The sequence below is a fragment of the Microcaecilia unicolor genome, chromosome 6, assembly GCF_901765095.1.
Source record: "Microcaecilia unicolor chromosome 6, aMicUni1.1, whole genome shotgun sequence".
In the NCBI taxonomy this organism is placed as follows: Eukaryota; Metazoa; Chordata; class Amphibia; order Gymnophiona; family Siphonopidae; genus Microcaecilia; species Microcaecilia unicolor.
Genome location: NC_044036.1, coordinates 113939423 through 113959598, shown reverse-complemented (window position 1 = coordinate 113959598; position 20176 = coordinate 113939423). Strand labels below are relative to the sequence as shown.

Below are 20176 nucleotides of genomic sequence, written 5' to 3'. Positions count from 1 at the left end.
TGGGACCACTGTCACCACGAAAACCATTGGTAACACATTACGACATAACGGATTGCAATCCTGCAGTGCCCGCAAGGTCCCCCTGCTCCGGAAGGCACATGTGACGGCCCGTCTGAAGTTTGCCAGTGAACACCTGGATGATGCCGAGAGTGATTGGGAGAAGGTGCTGTGGTCAGATGAGACCAAAATTGAGCTCTTTGGCATGAACTCAACTCGCCGTGTTTGGAGGAAGAGAAATGCTGCCTATGACCCAAAGAACACCGTCCCCACTGTCAAGCATGGAGGTGGAAATGTTATGTTTTGGGGGTGTTTCTCTGCTAAGGGCACAGGACTACTTCACCGCATCAATGGGAGAATGGATGGGGCCATGTACCGTACAATTCTGAGTGACAACCTCCTTCCCTCCGCCAGGGCCTTAAAAATGGGTCGTGGCTGGGTCTTCCAGCACGACAATGACCCAAAACATACAGCCAAGGCAACAAAGGAGTGGCTCAGGAAGAAGCACATTAGGGTCATGGAGTGGCCTAGCCAGTCACCAGACCTTAATCCCATTGAAAACTTATGGAGGGAGCTGAAGCTGCGAGTTGCCAAGCGACAGCCCAGAACTCTTAATGATTTAGAGATGATCTGCAAAGAGGAGTGGACCAAAATTCCTCCTGACATGTGTGCAAACCTCATCATCAACTACAGAAGACGTCTGACCGCTGTGCTTGCCAACAAGGGTTTTGCCACCAAGTATTAGGTCTTGTTTGCCAGAGGGATTAAATACTTATTTCCCTCTGCAGAATGCAAATAAATTCATATACTTTCCACAATGTGATTTTCCGGATTTAATTTGTGATGTGCTATCTCTCACTGTTACCAATAACCTACCCTTCAATTATGGGCTGCTCATGTCTTTGTCAGTGGGCAAACTTACAAAATCAGCAAGGGATCAAATACTTATTTCCACCACTGTAAGTTGATATTTCAGCGAATCGAGCAAGGGTACTTTTTACTACAACATTTCTACATGGCCCCAATATAGTGGTTTAGAACTGATGGTGGATTTTTTGGGACATGGATAAATTTTCCTTTCTTTTCTTCTTTAAATATATACAGATCCATTGGAAGTGTCGGAACGATCACAGCAACCTCCTTCTATAAAGAAGAGTCGCCAGCAGTTACAACGAGAAAAGGCTGTTCAGCAGGAGGTCAAGAGGAAGAGTCAGCAGAATGGAGCTGCCTCGCTGCCATTGGAACAACAGCTCTCTAAACCCAGAGCCATGCCTGCTCCGCAGCCAGCCCTTGCCCCACCGAGAGAGCATAATCCAGGAGGGCAGGAAAAAGAGCAGGGCCTGGAGACTCCAAGGGATAGCCAAAACGTACTTCAAGAAGATCCCCTAGGACTGTCTACAGAGCAGGAACTGTTACAGCAGAAAAAGGAAGTGGAATTGTTAGTAAGTCTATTAAATTAAGGGGTTCATTTAGTACTTCTGTATATTGGCAGAAGTGATTTGAGTTTATTATTTGTCCTTAAAATTAGGGGTGGGCAACAATTTAAAATTTTTAATTACGATTAAATGCGCGATTAATCATGGCATGCATTTTGGGCATTTCTCTTGTCCTTTCCTACTGATTATCTCTTATTGAACACAATCATCTCTCTATCTCTTTCACCGTCTTTGTTTCTTTCTCTCATACCCCCTTCACCAGTCTTCACCCAGATTCTCTCAAGCGCCTCTCCCCAGTCTTCACCAAAGGGTCCTTTTACAAAGCTGCAAAGGTGCCTATGCATGCCCAACGCGTGTCAATTTTGAACTACCGCGTGGCCCGAGTGGTAATTTCATTTTGTACGCACGCTGGAAAATATTTTTATTTTCCGGCACGCGGCGCTAACCGGGCGGTAATCTGCATTGTATGTGCGCTGATGATTACTGCCCGGTTAACGTGAGACCTTACCACTAAGTAAATGGGTGGCGATAAGGTCTCAGACCCAAAATGGACTCGCATCAATTTTTATTTTGCCACACGTCCATTTTCGGCAAAAAAAACCCCCAGGCCTTTTTTGCAGGTGCGCTGAAAAAATGGATCTGCAGCTGTCCAAAACATGCGCCTACACTAGCACAGGCCATTTTTCAGCACACCTTAGTAAAAGGACCCCCTAGATTCTCTCATGCCCCCCAATTTTTTTTTTCTTCCCCTACACAGCTGGGCTTCTTCACCTGCACATCTGGGCTTTGCAGATACTTGAGCTGCGCTGTGCAGGCATGTTATACAGGAAGTTGGAGAGTGCTCATGGTACTTGAAACTGTGAGACTTCCCCAACTTCCTTTGCGGCGTTAGGGTCAGCCTGCATTAAAAAGCTATTAACACGTTAATTGCCTACTCCTACTTAAAATTGTGAGAGATTTCGCAGTTTGTAATGTAATGGTTATTGAATGTTCTACAGTCTTGCATACTCTTGTCCTGTGTATTCTGGGAGATTGGAAATTGGGAAAGATCTCATAAAAGTTAATGGATGTTTTCTATTACCTTTCAAGAAAATCGATGCAGTGTTTTTTCACTCCTGTTTTTCTTCTCTACATGAGAGATGAAACTCATTGAGGAATTCCAAGCCCTTAGTGACAACATATATGGCTCTGAGGGAAATGGAAACTGTGTTTCCTTGAAATATTAGCCCAATTCATTGAAACAGTGCACTCAAGAGTGCATTTTATCATAGCCGACTATTAATCATACTGCTGAAGTGTCATTTTAGAATGCCATTAAAAATGAAATCTTTTTAAGATGAATGACAATAAACTTAAGGCCTGCAGAGAGATTTTAGATGAAGAATGTAGTGTTTGTCTTCATATGTTATTCCCTTTGTATGCTTCTGTATAAATATTTATTTAGTCTTTAGCAGCTTCTCAGCTTAGAATGAGTCACAATACGTAAAAAAGTACAGGTTAAATAGAATGAGCATAAAATAATTGTGTATTGTTTTTTTATGAATGTTTTATTGTACCTCGCTTAGATGTTTGGATAGGCGGCTTATAAATGTAATAAAGAAGTAAATAAGAACTAAAAAAGGATGATAAACGTAAATCAGAAGCAACAGAACCAGTATAACAATAATTCAGTTGAACTCAGATCTGTTGAAAATGCCATGCCTTGTTCTATTCCTGAGCAGTAATAGGGAACAAACAGTCGTATCAAAATTCAGTATTTAAACTCAAAAATACCACATGCCACACTTTCACTTTAATAAGCCTTAAAGAAATGTTGGATTTTTGGAAGGTATTGCTGGCACAGCCCATGTACCATATTTCCTCATTGACCCTTACTTTTTAGGTTTTTATTTATTTATTTGTTACATTTGTCCCCACATTTTCCCACCTATTTTCAGAGCTTACATAATACCGTAAAGGTGTTCGCCAGTCGGTTGATAACAAATACAAGGTTGTGTTGTGGTCGAATGAGGTAGTTGTGTGTCAGGCAGCATGAGGGTCGAAGGGAGTGAAGATTGTGTATTGTCCAGTACGATTATTGGTTATGCTGGGTGTGGGGATTTACGTTGGATCGGAGGGGTAAGCCTTTTTGAAGAGGTTGGTTTTTAGTGATTTCCTGAAGTTTAGATGGTCATGGATTATTTTCACAGCTTTTGGGAGTCCATTCCATAGTTGTGCGCTTATATAGCTGGATGCGTAAGTTGTTTTGTATTTAAGTCCTTTGTAATTTGGGTAATGTAACTTTAGATATGATCGTGATGATCCAATTCTGTTTCTGGTTGGTAGATCTATGAGGTCTGTCATGTATCCTGGGACTACACCGTAGATAATTTTGTGAACCAAGGTGCAGATTTTGAAGATGATCCGTTCTTTAATTAGGCGCCAGTGCAGCTTTTTTCGGAGGGGTTTAGCACTTTCGAAGCGTGTTTTACCAAATATCAGTCTGGCAGCTGTGTTTTGAGCGGTTTGGAGTTCTTTTGCGAGTTTTTCTTTACATCCCGCATAGATTCCGTTGCAGTAATCTGCGTGGCTTAAGACCATTTTATTTGTTTGTTTCCACATTGAATAGAACATTTTAGTAATAAATAGAAATAAATAAAAATGTAGGTCACTGTTTACTAAGCCACGCTGTATCTATGCTAAATTTTTAGCGCACGCTAACGATAGAGACACCCATTATATTCCTATGGGTACCTAGCATTAGGGTGCACTAAAATGTTTGCAAGCCTATAGCGCGGCTTAGTAAACAGTGCCCATAGAAAAGAAAATAAGATGATACCATTTTTATTGGACTAACTTAATAAAATTTTTGATTAGCTTTCGAAGGTAACCCTTCTTCGGGGTACCTTTGAAAGCTAATCAAAAAATGTATTAAGTTAGTCCAATAAAAAGGTATCATCTTATTTTCTTGTCTATGTTTTGATTTATTTCTATTTATTGTCTTTAAAAGTGGACTAACACGGCTACCATAACACTTCAGGTTTTTTGTTTTATTTTTTTAGAATCGATGAGGAAATATGATACATGGGCTGTGCATGAACAGTAATATTTCAGCAGGCAGAGCACAATCGGAAGTAATTTCCATGCTGAGGACTAGTATAAGAAATAGCTTTCCTGAGTATTCTTCCAATGTGACATTATTCAAAGAGGGAAAATGTAGCAACATACTGTTTGAAATTCTCATAGTACATAAGTGATTATTCAAGCAGCCTGGCCCCAAAATCAACAGCTTTAAATACATTCTGAAGCTAAGTGAAAACCAGTGCAGCTCTTAAAGAACTAGAGAGAGATAGCGTATCTTTCAATCATAGGCTTGTTAAAAGGTGGACAGACATATTTTGGACAGCTTGAAGCTTATGGGTGATGTTCTTGGAGCTTCCTATGTAGACAGTGTTACAGTAATGTAATCGAGATCTGGTCTGCCTTTCTGTTTTCCACTCTGATTTTTTGTGAATAATAATACTCTAAAGGCTCAGTTCATGAACCATTTTCTCTCTGTATTTTATTTGCATTATTCACTACCCTGCACAATCCAGAAAGTTCTTGATGGCTTGCAATAGCAACGTACATAGTTGAAAAGAAAAACATAGACAATGCAATAAAACATACTTCTGATATAAAAGTAAACAAAATCAACCTTAGATAAATATCAAGCAATAACCCTCCAAAATAAATAGGAGTTACTAAACATTACTGATTAAAAGCTTGTCGAAATAATGGTGTCTTAAGTTCTTTCTTAAAAAGGGCAACGTCCTGAACCGATCTTAAAGATACAGGCAAGCATTTCCACTGTGTTGGACCCATAACTCTTACAATATTCCTCTAACCTTATTTCAGGTACAGTAGGAGTGTCCAACAAATATTTGGAGGAAGATCTTAAACTCACTGAATTATGGGTTTCTGTAGTCTTACCCTACATAACAGATATGTAGGGTAAGACTACGGAAACCCAAGGGAGCAGTACCATTTGTGCTCAAAAGAAAAGCTGGTCTTGGGGGTGATCGTTTCTGATCACCTTAATTAAGGTGGCCAAACAGGTAGGAAGGGTGATGGTCAAAGCCAGAAGGATGCTTGGGTGCTTTGGCAGAGAAATGGCCAATAGGAAAAAGGAGGTGATAGTGCTTCTGTGTAATGTGACTCATGAAACGGATCTTTCTGAAAAACTGTAGCATGAAGAATAATCCATGTTTTTCTATGTGATTCAATGGAGCCTTTTTATCTTTATTCCACTATTTGATTTGTGTGTGTGTGTTAGCAACTTTGAGTTTTTGAGGGGCCCTTTTACTAAGCCGCGTAACAATTTTGAGCTACCGCCCAGCTACCACATGGCCCTTGCGGTAATTTCATTTTTGACGTGCGTCGGAAAATATTTTTATTTTCTGACACGCAGGCAGTAATCGGCATTTTACACGCATAGACCATTACCACCCGGTTACCACATGAGACCTTACCGCTAGGTCAATGGCTGATGGTAAGGTCTCAGACCCAAAAGGATGTACGGCAATTTTCATTTTGCCACATGTCCTTTTTCGTCAAAAATTTTAAAAAAGGCATTTTTTACAGGTGCGCTGAAAAATGATCCTGCGTGCACCCAAAACACGCGTCTACCGCAGGCCATTTTTCAGCACGCCTTTGCAAAAGGACCTCTGAATTTTCTGTAACTGGGTTAGCAGGCAATAATCATTCTGTAGTGTGTTATGGGGTGATAAGGTCATTCCCGTGTATTTCTCGACTTCTCTAGCTGTCCCTTCGCATCACATTACTACCGTGTTAGAATTTTTGTGTAGCATTTTAAGAAAGGTACTTTTGAAAAATAGACTAAGTACACTAATTATTTAGTGAAATAATGCTTCCTTAGGCTTAGGAGTAACCTAAGGAAGTATTATTTCACAGAAAGGGTGGTGGAGGTGGTGGAGTCGAGGACTGTTCCAAAATTTAAAAAGGCATGGGATAAGCATGTGGGATTGCTTAGGAGCAGGAACAATTAGGGATTACAGAGGATGGGCAGACTGGATGGGTCATATGGTTTTATCTGCCGTCATGTTTCTATGTTTCTAACAGGAAAGAAAAATCACGTTTGGATCAACTCCAACTTGAGCAACGGCTGATGGAAGAGAAGAATAAACGCAAAAAAGCTCTTCTATCCAAAGCTATAGCAGAGCGGTAAGAATGCTAAGCATTTCCTGTGGCACACATTAAGTACAGCAATACAGCGCTTGGGCTTTTCATGCATGGCAGTTAGCCTCCTCCCTGTGTTAGTGCTGCTTTCACCAAATGGCAATATATAAAATCTACATTTGCCGAGCAGTGTGGACCACGCCAAGTAATGTGGGATACAAATGTCATAATAATAATTAATTATTGTGAACTTCAGATAAATTTAGTTTCTTGCCTACATTGGTGTAGCTAAGGCTGACTTACTTGCTTGGGGAGTGTACTTACCAGTATAGGGGGTCTGCTTCCTGATCAGCAGTACGACATAGGGATGGGATGGAGGTGGAGCCCAGGGTACAATCTGGGCTCCACCCAGCACTAGCTTTTGTTCTGGAGCCAGGCAAATCAAATACACATGGCATTTTGTCCATATTCACAAAGTTGACAAGCTATATGTCACCACCCTATTTTGTTTTCCAGCAGTTTATGCTTGGATGCATTCATGTTTTGTTTTGTTTTTTCTCGAGCATTTTGGAACTCTAACAGAGGAGCGCTGATAGCATGTTAATGCCTAACAGTGTTGTCACTATTTGAAAAAGGAGCTCCAATTAACTATAAAGCATAAAAGTTAGAGTCCTTGTCCTCTGAGGTTTTGCATAGTTTGGTGCCTCGGTGACAAAACATGCAGTGTTTTAAGGGGAAACGAACTGGGAATGGGAGGGAGGCCATTTTGTTTCCAAGATCCTTAGAGACTTGTGATGTCTTGTTGGTGATGCCCTTACTCAGAAGAGAGAGTAGAGGAATAGAGTTCCAGTCCCTGCAGTAGACTTCATAATTTGATAGCTGATATTTGGATGGTCTTATGGACAAGTGGTCTAATCCATTTTTCACACCTGGGTAGTAGACCCAGTTGTCCATGTGGAGAGTGGGGATAGCCCGTTCAATCACATGCAAAAATCTGCTAAATTCATTGAACTCATGAAATTTTGGACCAGGGATCTGTTGCATTCACAATTTTTTTTTTTTTAGATATGTCTTCGGCATTCGATCTTGTTGACATGATTTATTATTACAAACATTGCAGTTAGCTTGGTTTGCTTCATTTTTAAAATATAGAACTTATTCTGTTTTGATAGGACAGTCATGTTCTAAATAATTTCATTTGAATAATGGAGTCCCACAGGGCTCCTCACTGTCACCAATACTTTTTAATATTTTTACTGCTCCATTACTTACCATTATACAAGAATTTGGTGTTAAAACTTTATTGTTATGTTGATATATTAATAATTGCAAAAATTGTTCTGTTGAATCCTGATTTAATATCCATCCAGAATTGTTTACTAGCAGTACCAATTGGTTACAAGAACATCAATTTAGTTTTGAATATTAATCAAACTCGTACCTGTTGGATTACTGGTAAAAGTGAGGTACCTAATGTTACCCCAATTTTATGGGGCATACTGATTCCAATAGTAGTCATTTAGCTTTCTGGGAATTCCAGTGGAATCTCAGTTCTCCGAGGACAAGCAGGCTGCTTGTTCTCACTGATGGGTTGACGTCCTCGGCAGCCCCCTCCATCGGAAAGTTTACTAGCAAAGGCCTTTGCTAGTCCTCGCGCGCCCATGCGCACCGCGCATGCGCGGCCGTCTTCCCGCCCGAAACCGGCTCGAGCCGGCCAGTCTTCTTTCGTCCGCACTCGGTACGGTCGTGTTACGCCGTTCGTGCCCCAGAGAGTCGACCTCGCGCGTCCTTTTCGACGTGTTTTTGTCCTTTTTTTCCTTGAGAAAAGTTCGGGAAGCGCTCCGGTAGTATTCCGGAAGACCCTTTCGGGTTTTCTGCCCTTCCCGTATTTCTTAGTTTTTGCCCCGTAAGTTTTCTTTCGTTGTCGGGGTAGGCCTCTTTTGGCCTCGGTCGAGATTTTTCTCCCTCTAAATTTTGGTGCTTCAATTTTCGCCATTTCGGTTTTTGATTTCGCCGGCGTGATTTTTCCGCCCATGACATCGAAGCCTTCCAGCGGCTTCAAGAAGTGCACCCAGTGCGCCCGGGTAATCTCGCTCACTGATAGGCACTTTGCGTGTCTTCAGTGTCTAGGGGCCCAGCACCGCCCTCAGAACTGCAGTCTGTGTTCCCTGTTACAAAGGCGGACTCAGGTAGCGAGATTAGCCCAGTGGAACGTTTTTTTCTCGGGCTCTTCGTCGGCATCGGCACCGGAGGCATCGAGTGCATCGACGTCGTCAGCGTCCGGACCATCTTCCTTGGCTGCCGCTCCATCGACTGCATCGAGGCATCGGACCTCTGCATCGGCGCCGAGGCATCGGGCGACTGTATCGACGTCGGTGGTACCGAGACTTCGTCTGCTGATGTCGTCGGACGGAGGTGCATCGTCAGGAGTGCAGGTGAGGGCTGTCCATTCCCCTGCTGGTGGCGGTGAGCCTTCAGGTGGGTCTCCTCCTACCCTGAGGGCTCCTGCGGTACAGCCCCCACGGGATCGACCCTCTTCGGTCTCGGCCCCGAGGAAGCGACGGATGGATTCTACGTCCTCCTTGTCGGTGCCGGGGAGCTCCGGTGACATGCTTCGGAAGAAGTCGAAGAAGCATCGACACCGGTCTCCTCCCCGCGTCGGCACCGAGAGCTCTGGGTCTCCGAGGGATTCGGCACCCAGCAGGCATCGGCACCGAGAGGACCGCTCACCCTCTGTTCAGGAGGTGTCGATGCGCTCCACTCTGGACAGCCCGGAACAGCCTCCTCGCCCGGAACAGGTTCTGGCGTCGACGCCTGCATCGACCTCTCAGCCTTTCTCTGCAGCCGCTCTAAACGAGAGCCTCCGGGCCGTTCTCCCAGAGATTCTGGGAGAGCTGTTGCGCCCTACCCCTCCGGTACCGGCGGTGCTTGCGCCTCCGGTACCGTCGAGCGTGGTGCCGGCTGGCCCATCGCCCAGGTTGAGGTTCCCGACGTCGGTACCGCGTGCGGTGCCGACCGCGGCCACCTCCCAGGAAGGCTCCCCGACTACGTCGGCGGAGGGAGCTTCGCCGATGCGGGCGAGGGAGTCTACCTCTCGACGCCCCCACCGTGGACGGGGTTCCACCGAGTCGAGCAGGGCGAGGTTGCAGACACAGGTCCGTGAACTTGTGTCTGACACCGAGGGTGAGGCCTCGTGGGAGGAAGAGGAGGACCCCAGATATTTCTCTGACGAGGAGTCTGAGGGTCTTCCTTCTGATCCTACTCCCTCTCCTGAAAGACAGCTTTCTCCTCCCGAGAGTCTGTCTTTTGCTTCCTTTGTCCGGGAGATGTCTACGGCCATCCCCTTCCCGGTGGTTGTGGAGGACGAGCCCAGGGCTGAAATGTTTGAGCTCCTGGACTATCCTTCTCCACCTAAGGAAGCGTCCACTGTTCCCTTGCACCATGTCCTGAAAAAGACATTGCTTGCGAACTGGACCAAGCCACTAAGTAATCCCCACATTCCCAAGAAGATCGAGTCCCAGTACCGGATCCATCGGGACCCAGAGCTGATGCGCACCCAGTTGCCTCATGACTCTGGAGTTGTGGATTTGGCCCTAAAGAAGGCTAAGAGTTCTAGGGAGCATGCTTCGGCGCCCCCGGGCAAAGACCCTAGAACCTTAGACTCCTTTGGGAGGAAGGCCTACCATTCTTCTATGCTCGTGGCCAAGATCCAGTCTTACCAGCTCTACACGAGCATACACATGCGGAACAATGTGCGGCAGTTGGCGGGCTTGGTTGATACTCTTCCCCCTGAGCAAGCCAAGCCTTTTCAGGAGGTGGTCAGGCAGCTGAAGGCGTGCAGAAAATTCCTGGCCAGAGGAGTTTATGACACTTTTGATGTTGCGTCCAGGGCCGCTGCTCAAGGTGTGGTGATGCGCAGGCTCTCATGGCTGCGTGCCGCCGACCTGGAGAATAGACTCCAGCAGCGGATTGCGGACTCGCCTTGCCGTGCGGACAACATTTTTGGAGAAAAAGTCGAGCAGGTGGTAGAGTCTCTCCACCAGCGGGACACCGCATTCGACAAGTTCTCCCGCCGGCAGCCTTCAGCCTCTACCTCTACAGGTAGAAGATTTTTCGGGGGAAGGAAGATTGGTCCCTATGCTTCTGGTAAGCGTAGGTACAATCCTCCTTCCCGACAGCCTGCGGCCCAGGCTAAGCCCCAGCGCGCGCGCTCTCGTCAGCAGCGTGCGCCTCAGCAAGGCCCCGCGGCTCCCCAGCAAAAGCAAGGGGCGAGCTTTTGACTGGCTCCAGCAGAGCATAGCCGACATCCAAGTGTCAGTGCCGGGCGACCTGCCGGTCGGGGGGAGGTTGAAAGCTTTTCACCAAAGGTGGCCTCTCTTAACCTCCGACCAGTGGGTTCTACAAATAGTCCGGCAAGGATACACCCTCAATTTGGCCTCAAAACCTCCAAATTGTCCACCGGGAGCTCAGTCTTACAGCTTCCAGCACAAGCAGGTACTTGCAGAGGAACTCTCCGCCCTTCTCAGCGCCAATGCGGTCGAGCCCGTGCCATCCGGGCAAGAAGGGCTGGGATTCTATTCCAGGTACTTCCTTGTGGAAAAGAAAACAGGGGGGATGCGTCCCATCCTAGACCTAAGGGCCCTGAACAAATATCTCGTAAAAGAAAAGTTCAGGATGCTTTCCCTGGGCACCCTTCTCCCCATGATTCAGCAAAACGATTGGCTATGCTCTCTGGACTTGAAGGATGCCTACACACACATCCCGATACTGCCAGCTCACAGACAGTATCTGCGATTTCAGTTGGGCACACGCCACTTCCAGTACTGTGTGCTACCCTTTGGGCTCGCCTCTGCTCCCAGGGTGTTCACGAAGTGCCTAGCTGTGGTAGCAGCGGCACTTCGCAGGCTGGGGGTGCACGTGTTCCCATATCTCGACGATTGGCTGGTGAAGAACACATCCGAGGCAGGAGCCCTGCAGTCCATGCAGATGACTATTCGCCTCCTGGAGCTACTGGGGTTTGTGATAAATTACCCAAAGTCCCATCTTCTCCCAGTGCAGAAACTCGAATTCATAGGAGCCCTGCTGGATTCTCGGACGACTCGCGCCTATCTCCCAGAGGCGAGAGCCAACAACTTGTTGTCCCTCGTCTCGCGGGTGCGTGCGTCCCAGCAGATCACAGCTCGGCAGATGTTGAGATTGCTGGGCCACATGGCCTCCACAGTTCATGTGACTCCCATGGCCCGCCTTCACATGCGATCTGCTCAATGGACCCTAGCCTCCCAGTGGTATCAGGCCGCTGGGGGACTAGAGGACGCGATCCACCTGTCCACGAGTTTTCTCAAATCCCTGTATTGGTGGACGATTTGCTCCAATTTGACTCTGGGACGTCCCTTCCAAATTCCTCAGCCGCAAAAAGTGCTGACCACGGATGCGTCTTTCCTGGGATGGGGAGCTCATGTCGATGGGCTTCACACCCAAGGAAGTTGGTCCCTCCAAGAACGCGATCTACAGATCAATCTTCTGGAGTTGCGAGCGATCTGGAACGCTCTGAAGGCTTTCAGAGATCGGCTGTCCCACCAAATTATCCAAATTCAGACAGACAACCAGGTTGCCATGTACTATGTCAACAAGCAGGGGGGCACCGGATCTCGCACCCTGTGTCAGGAAGCCGTCAGCATGTGGCTCTGGGCTCGCCGTCAAGGCATGGTGCTCCAAGCCACATATCTGGCAGGCGTAAACAACAGTCTGGCCGACAGACTGAGCAGGATTATGCAACCTCACGAATGGTCGCTCAACTCCCGAGTGGTGCGCCAGATCTTCCAAGCGTGGGGCACCCCCTTGGTGGATCTCTTCGCATCTCGAGCGAACCACAAAGTCCCTCAGTTCTGTTCCAGGCTTCAGTTAGTTGGCAGACTGGCATCGGATGCCTTCCTCCTGGATTGGGGGGAGGGCCTGCTGTATGCTTATCCTCCCATTCCTCTGGTGGGGAAGACTTTGTTGAAACTCAAGCAAGACCAAGGCACCATGATTCTGATTGCTCCTTTTTGGCCGCGTCAGATCTGGTTCCCTCTTCTTCTGGAGTTATCCTCCGAAGAACCGTGGAGATTGGAGTGTTTTCCGACCCTCATCACGCAGGACGAAGGGGCTCTTCTGCATCCCAGCCTCCGGTCCCTGGCTCTCACGGCCTGGATGTTGAGGGCGTAGACTTTGCCTCTTTGGGTCTGTCAGAGGGTGTCTCCCGCATCTTGCTTGCTTCCAGGAAAGACTCCACTAAGAGAAGTTACTTCTTCCATTGGAGGAGGTTTGCCGTCTGGTGTGACAGCAAGGCCCTAGATCCTCGCTCTTGTCCTACACAGACCCTGCTTGAATACCTTCTGCACTTGTCTGAGTCTGGTCTCAAGACCAACTCTGTAAGGGTTCACCTTAGTGCAATCAGTGCATACCATTACCGTGTGGAAGGTAAGCCGATCTCAGGACAGCCTTTAGTTGTTCGCTTCATGAGAGGTTTGCTTTTGTCAAAGCCCCCTGTCAAGCCTCCTACAGTGTCATGGGATCTCAATGTCGTTCTCACCCAGCTGATGAAACCTCCTTTTGAGCCACTGAATTCCTGCCATCTGAAGTACTTGACCTGGAAGGTCATTTTCTTGGTGGCAGTTACTTCAGCTCGTAGAGTCAGTGAGCTTCAGGCCCTGGTAGCCCAGGCCCTGGTAGCCCAGGCCCCGTACACCAAATTTCATCATAACAGAGTAGTCCTCCGCACTCACCCTAAGTTCCTGCCAAAGGTTGTGTCGGAGTTCCATCTGAACCAGTCAATTGTCTTGCCAACATTTTTTCCCCGTCCTCATTCCTGCCCTGCTGAACGTCAGCTGCACACATTGGACTGCAAGAGAGCATTGGCCTTCTACCTGGAGCGGACACAGCCCACCAGACAGTCCGCCCAATTGTTTGTTTCTTTTGACCCCAATAGGAGGGGAGTGGCTGTAGGGAAACGCACCATATCCAATTGGCTAGCAGATTGCATTTCCTTCACTTACGCCCAGGCGGGGCTGGCTCTTGAGGGTCATGTCACGGCTCATAATGTTAGAGCCATGGCTGCGTCGGTAGCCCACTTGAAGTCAGCCTCCATTGAAGAAATTTGCAAAGCTGCGATGTGGTCATCTGTCCACACATTCACATCTCATTACTGCCTGCAGCAGGACACCCGACGCGACAGTCGGTTCGGGCAGTCAGTTCTTCAGAACCTGTTTGGGCTTTAGGATCCAACTCCACCCCCCGAGGGCCCTGTTTGTTCTGTTCCAGGCTGCACTCTCAGTTAGTTGGTAAATTTTTTAGGTCAATCTCATTAATGTCCTCGCCGTTGCGAGGCCCAGTTGACCTTGGTTGTTGTTTTGAGTGAGCCTGGGGGCTAGGGATACCCCATCAGTGAGAACAAGCAGCCTGCTTGTCCTCGGAGAAAGCGAATGCTACATACCTGTAGAAGGTATTCTCCGAGGACAGCAGGCTGATTGTTCTCACAAACCCGCCCGCCTCCCCTTTGGAGTTGAGTCTTCCCTTGAAGTGTATTGTCTTGCTACATACTGGACTGGCCGGCTCGAGCCGGTTTCGGGCGGAAGACGGCCGCGCATGCGCGGTGCGCATGGGCGCGCGAGGACTAGCAAAGGCCTTTGCTAGTAAACTTTCCGATGGAGGGGGCTGCCGAGGACGTCAACCCATCAGTGAGAACAATCAGCCTGCTGTCCTCGGAGAATACCTTCTACAGGTATGTAGCATTCGCTTTATCTTTTTTGACAGACAAGTTTCTGAACTCAAAAAAACGTTTTTGATGTCTTTGAGACTCTTCAAATCTATAAAATATTTGTTTGGTGAGAAGATGTTGCATGTTTCTTACATTTGTTTCAAAATTGGATTATTGCAGTGTAATATATGCAGGGATTTCCAGTGCTAATATAAGATGTCTTCAGACATTGCAGAATACTGCACTTTGAGGTCCTTTTACGAAGGTGCGCTAGCGTTTTTAGCGTATGCTAGAGCTACCTATATATTCCTATGGGTGTGTCTCGTGTTTAGTGCATGCACCTTTGTAAAAGACTCCCTTAGACTCTTAGAAATGTGTTCATATAACGCCTCTTTATTTGAAATACCACTGGTTACCAGTTATGTACAGAATAAAATTTAAAGTACTAACTTTAATTCATAAGGCACATTACACATTACAGCCAGGGTATTTAAATTCATTAGCTATTTCATATACTCCTTCATGGGCTCCGAGATCTTTAGAAGATCGTAGATTAGTAGCCCCACCTTTACTAAGAGCTAGGCTAAATTCAAAGTTCCAGGCATTTTTTAAAATTTAGCTCCTTGGCTGTGGAATCATCTTCCAAAATTATGTTCGTCAAGAGGAAAATTTTAATCAGTTTAAAATGTTATTGAAGACTAGTAAAAAATGCCCGTTTGACACAAATGAAACGGGCGTTAGCAAGGTTTTCCTCGGAGTGTGTATGTTTGAGAGAGTGTATGTGAGAGTGACTGTTTGTGAGAGAGAGAATGAATGTGCGAGTGTGTGTGTGAGAGAGAGAGTGAGTCTGTGTCTGAGTGTGTCTGTGAGAGAGAGAGTGTGTGTGTGAGAATGAGAGTGTGTGCAAGTGCGTATGTGAGACAGTGTGAGAGAGAGTGTGTTTCACACAGATACAGTGTGTGCGAGAGAGAGAGTGTGTGAGACAGACTCTCTGTGAGACAGTGTATGAGACCAAGAGAGTGTGTGAGTGACTGTGTGACACATAGAGAGTGAATGTGATATAGTGTGAGACATAGAGTGTGTGAGAGACAGTGTGTGAGAGAGAGAGAAAGACATTGACTGTGAGAGAGAGTGTGTGACAGAGATACCTCCCCCCCCCCTTCTCTCTCTCTGGTGTCTGAGCGTTACTGTGCAGGACGCTGAGCTCTGGCTGTGCTTCAAGGAACTGGCCAATCCTATCTAATAGAATGCACCTCCAACAATCTGAAGCCGAGAAACCTCGTGTGGTTGGTCACTTCTGTTTGTGACGAACCCGGAAGTATGTGATGCCAATTCAGGAGATGGATACAGAGAGCAGGAATGCCATGCAGTCAGCTTCAGAATGTTGGAGGTGCGTTTTATTATATAGGATGTTTAATGTGGATTGTGATATAAATGAACAGGTATATTAATATAAACTTCATGCACTTTATGTTTGGAGAGTGATTCCTGTATGAATGTATATAGGTCTTTCCTACCACTTTACAGAGTTCTTATTTATATTATTGTGTTTTTATTGTAATAATAATGCATACCTGGCCGATGCATTCCAGTTGAAACTTAATGCAGAAAAAACACAATGTCTTGTACTCACCTCACAGCATAACACAAAAAAACTTCTCCACCATAATCAAACCATACTGTTCTCTGCCTATCTCTCAAAACTTGAAAATTCTGGGAGTCACCATTGATTGAAACCTCACTCTTGATGCCCATGTGAAAAACACGACGAAAAAGATGTTCTACTCCATGTGGAAACTGAAAAGAATAAAACCTCTCCTCTTTATTCCCTTAATCAATTTCTGCCTAACAATAACTGTACCTGACATCCAGGATTAACTATGTTAACAAAACCATGTAAGCCACATTGAGCCTGCAAATAGGTGGGAAAATGTGGGATACAAATGCAATAAATAAATTGTATTGTAAACCACTTTGGTCTACCTGAATTAAATGGTATAATAAATTTTAAATAAACATAAACATTAGCTTGGTCCACTTGTCCATAGCCTTGATGCACTAGATCCAAAAAGCTGCAAAATTAAGGGTTTAGCCCACTTGTCCATATGACCATCCATGTGAAAAATGTCATCAGCTGTGGTCCAGTTTGTTCCACTAGGGGACTACTAGAATAGCATTTCACACATTCAACTAGGGTCTTTTTAAACATGTCTGGTGCTTTTATGTGCATCAGAAGTAGTTTTTCAAACACAGTACTTACTTTGAGGCAGTACATGTAGAGAATAGGTGGAATGGGGGTGGGAGTTGCACGTATGTACATATTTTGTATAAAATATGCACCTGCTCTTATCGTATGTAATTACACCTACTTCAGAGCAAGTATAATGTTTAAACCTACTTTCCTGTGGTAATTTTATAAAGGCATATAGGTGCATGCGTTGCCTTTAGAAAATAGTGTTCTGGAATTTTCTGGCCTTTTCTTTTGGGTCTGCTTATTTCTGTTTGTGTTTCTGTGAGTTTCCACTGATAATGGCAAGACAAGAATTTCTGGCTTACCACAAACTGACAAAGACCATTGCCATGACAACCCAACCAACTGTCTTGTTACAAACAAACTGACCAGATCCCCCGTTGTCATGACATCCCAACTGTTGGTTACTGAGCAAAGGTGTGGCAAGGACATTAAGGCCCTATCACAGTCTCCTATGTACTTTCAGGATTGCTGATTGGGTGATATATGAGGTGGTCCTTTGTGATGGGAAGCGTATATAAGTAACTGCTCATCTTCTAAACAGTGTTGCCAGGTGGGCGGTTTTACCGCCCAATTGGGCGGTTTTCCGCGACCCGCCGCGGGAAATTTTTGCCCGCGGCGGGTTGCGGTTTTTTGGGCTGCTTTTGGGTCGTTTGGGCGGTTTTTTTGGGCGGCTTTTTGCCTTTTTTTCGGCCGCGGGGGGCGGGGTTAGTGACGTTTTTGGGCGGGGTTAGTGACGTTTTGGGCGGGCCGATGACGGAGGTGGGGCCGATGACGGGGAGGCGGGGCCAATGACGTGGGAGGCGGGGCCGGTGACGGGGGAGGCGGGGCCGGTGGGGGAGGCGGGGCCAGTGACGGGGGAGGCGGGGCCGGTGACGGCGGGGGCGGGGTTGATGATGGCGGGGGCGGGGGTGATGACGCGGGGGTGGGGGTGTCAGGGGCGGGGTTTGTTTGGGCGGGTTTTGGGCTGTTTTTTGGGCTGGATTGGGCGAGAAAAAAATTTTCCACCTGGCAACCCTGCTTCTAAAGAAACACTCTGGATTTCAGGAGAGTTTCATATCCTTGCCACAGCCTATTTCCAAGGGGAGGGGGTACTGTTCCCCCCCTTGTAGAAACTAATTCTTTATAGCTAAGAATCTTACTTTCATTCATTCATTCTTCCTTCCTTTCTTTCTCTTTTCTGTGACCTTTGTATGAGGAATAAAACTTTCCTTCCTATTGTTAGACTCTCTGTAAAACTACCAATGACAAGAGCCAATAGTATTTCTTGAGCTGTTGCTAGGGAGAAATAAAGATTCCTTTTCTTCTTCTAACTTAGCCTGAGTTTTTTTTTTTTTAATAAGAATAACAATCAAATGTGCAGCCTAGTAGAATAGATGCAATGTGTGTGCCTTTCCTGCTAGGTGCCTTTTATACAGTTACCCTCCGCTTAGCTCATAGGACCCTGTTTACTAAGCCACACTAGAGGCGTGTTAGTGCTTTTAGCGTGTGCTGTGTAGGCACCCTATGGGCGCCTCCACAGCGCGCGCTAATTTTGTGCACGCTCTAAAAATGGTAGCACACCTTAGTAAACACAGTCCTTAGTGATGATTCAGCTATATTTTCAAGTTGAAAACAAGATCTGAGGTACATAAAGGAAACTACTGATTTAGGGAAAAGTCATTTTGCAGTTTAGACTTTGTTGTAAAAGGTAGCTTATTTCCTGTAGAGGTGCAATCCCATTGGGAATATCCTTGCACATTGTTTTACTTCACTAGATCGTCAAGCCACTCACGCTTGCTTAAATTCTGCATTAGGCTATTGTGAGTTCAGCTTTCACATATGAAGAAAAGTCCAAGCCAGTCATGGTGAATGTTCAGGTGTATTTTTCATATGCAGATAAAATTCTTTTTAACTTTATGAAAACTAAAGAAAGCGTTGCATTCTTTTTGTGGCATATGTAGCTCCAAAAGGACGCAGGCAGAGACGGTGAAACTGAAGCGTATCCAGAAGGAGCTGCAAGCTTTGGATGATCTGGTGTCCACCGATATTGGCATTCTTAGAAACCGAATTGATCAGGCGTGCATGGATTACAACTATGCTAAGTATGGACCCAAATTTCATGTCATGGTGTTTTGACAGGGATGGCATTGCATGTCACTGCTAATGAATTATAAAAAAAAAACTTTCAAATGCTGAATTGATTAGTGCAGGCTTTGACAAATACTCAGACGCAGTGGCTGAGACCTCGCCAACCTCTTCACCCCTGTTGTCTCCACTAATGATGAAAAGAGTGGGATAAGGAATGGAAGGGGAGGAGCGAGACCTATTACAGCACTTTAGGGCCTGGTTGTAATAAGACTTTGTTTTTTCTCATTCTGTGTCTTGTGGGGGGGGGGGGGGGGGGAGAGATTTGCACTGTTGAAAATACACAGCTAGCAAGCAGTTCCTTCTCTAGTCTCTTATTTCAAGTGACCCTCCACGCTATCCTCACCCAAGCGTGCATGCTGTCTCTGTCATCCTTTTCTTCTTCATTAGTCATATTCCACCATCCTCCCAACACACTATCTCCCTCTTCTGCAAAGTAACCCTCATCTCCCTGTCTGCCCCCCACCCAGCAACCTCCCCATCTAGCCCTCACCACCTAAGAAGTTGGCTAAATCCCCACCAGCTAGCCACCCACTTCTCCCAGTCACTGCTGTCCCAGAACCTGCCCCCCCTATGTAGTTGACTTCACCCACCCTCTCCACTTAGGAAGCCAGCCACCGCCCCCCCCCCCCCCCCCCCCCCCCGCTGACTCCCAGTGCAGCTAGCCCTACTGACCTTTATCCTCATCCTGTAGTCCAGGAGTGAACAAATGTTTAGACCCAAGCACTGTGTTGTAAGTCATGACATTTATTTATTTACAGTATTTAATATACTGTCACTCAGATATTTATCGATTGCAACGGCTTACACAGGTTAACAAATCAAAATTAAAACCCACAAAGCATCCAAATCATCCCAAATTGAGAGGTCAATAAAAGTTTCCAGTAATAGTTGCACAGAGGTCAGTCAACGGCAGAGGAAAATTAAAGAAGTTTTCACATCTTTCCTAAACTTTGAAATATTGGTTTCTAAGTGGAGATAATTAGGAAGGGAATTCCACAGGGCTCGGGACAAATTTTAAAAAATGCTGATTATCTAGTCTGGCTCTTGATAATGGAAGGATTACTAACCGATTTGGTTGTAGGGATCTCATCGTACATGTCGGACAATAAGGGATAAGTAAATTTGCTAAGTATTGGGATTGGCCTGAGTAAAAAAAACTTTATGAATTAGAACTAAAACTTAACAATTCATCCTCGCTTTACAGGAGAGCTACTAAGCCTTCCTTAAAAGGGAGTAACTGTCGTACCATCTAGCTCCTGAAACCACTTTTATTTTGAGGTTTTGAATGGATTGGAGTCCCTTAATCAAACATTGTGCAGACCATTAAAAAGTGAGGTTGCATAGTCTAATCTGCTCATTATCCTCCATAACCTCTCAGCTTTCCTGGTCTGACCCTTTAAAACTAAAAGCCCATGATGTTACCAAGCCAGCTTTTTTTCCCCTTCTTAGCACTTATGTTCGACAGGGTTC

At 45.9% G+C, this 20176-nt stretch overlaps 1 protein-coding gene across 1 annotated transcript in view; it reads left to right on the top strand.

Moving 5' to 3' along the window:
- LOC115472974 (RAB6-interacting golgin-like) overlaps window positions 1–20176 on the top strand; it is a 59569-nt gene that overhangs the window by 20888 nt on the left and 18505 nt on the right. Inside the window, exons 2-4 of the mRNA XM_030207535.1 lie at window positions 1102–1435; window positions 6534–6635; window positions 18520–18660. Of these exons, the coding sequence (XP_030063395.1) occupies window positions 1102–1435; window positions 6534–6635; window positions 18520–18660 (577 nt within the window). The remainder of the gene's footprint in view (window positions 1–1101; window positions 1436–6533; window positions 6636–18519; window positions 18661–20176) is intronic.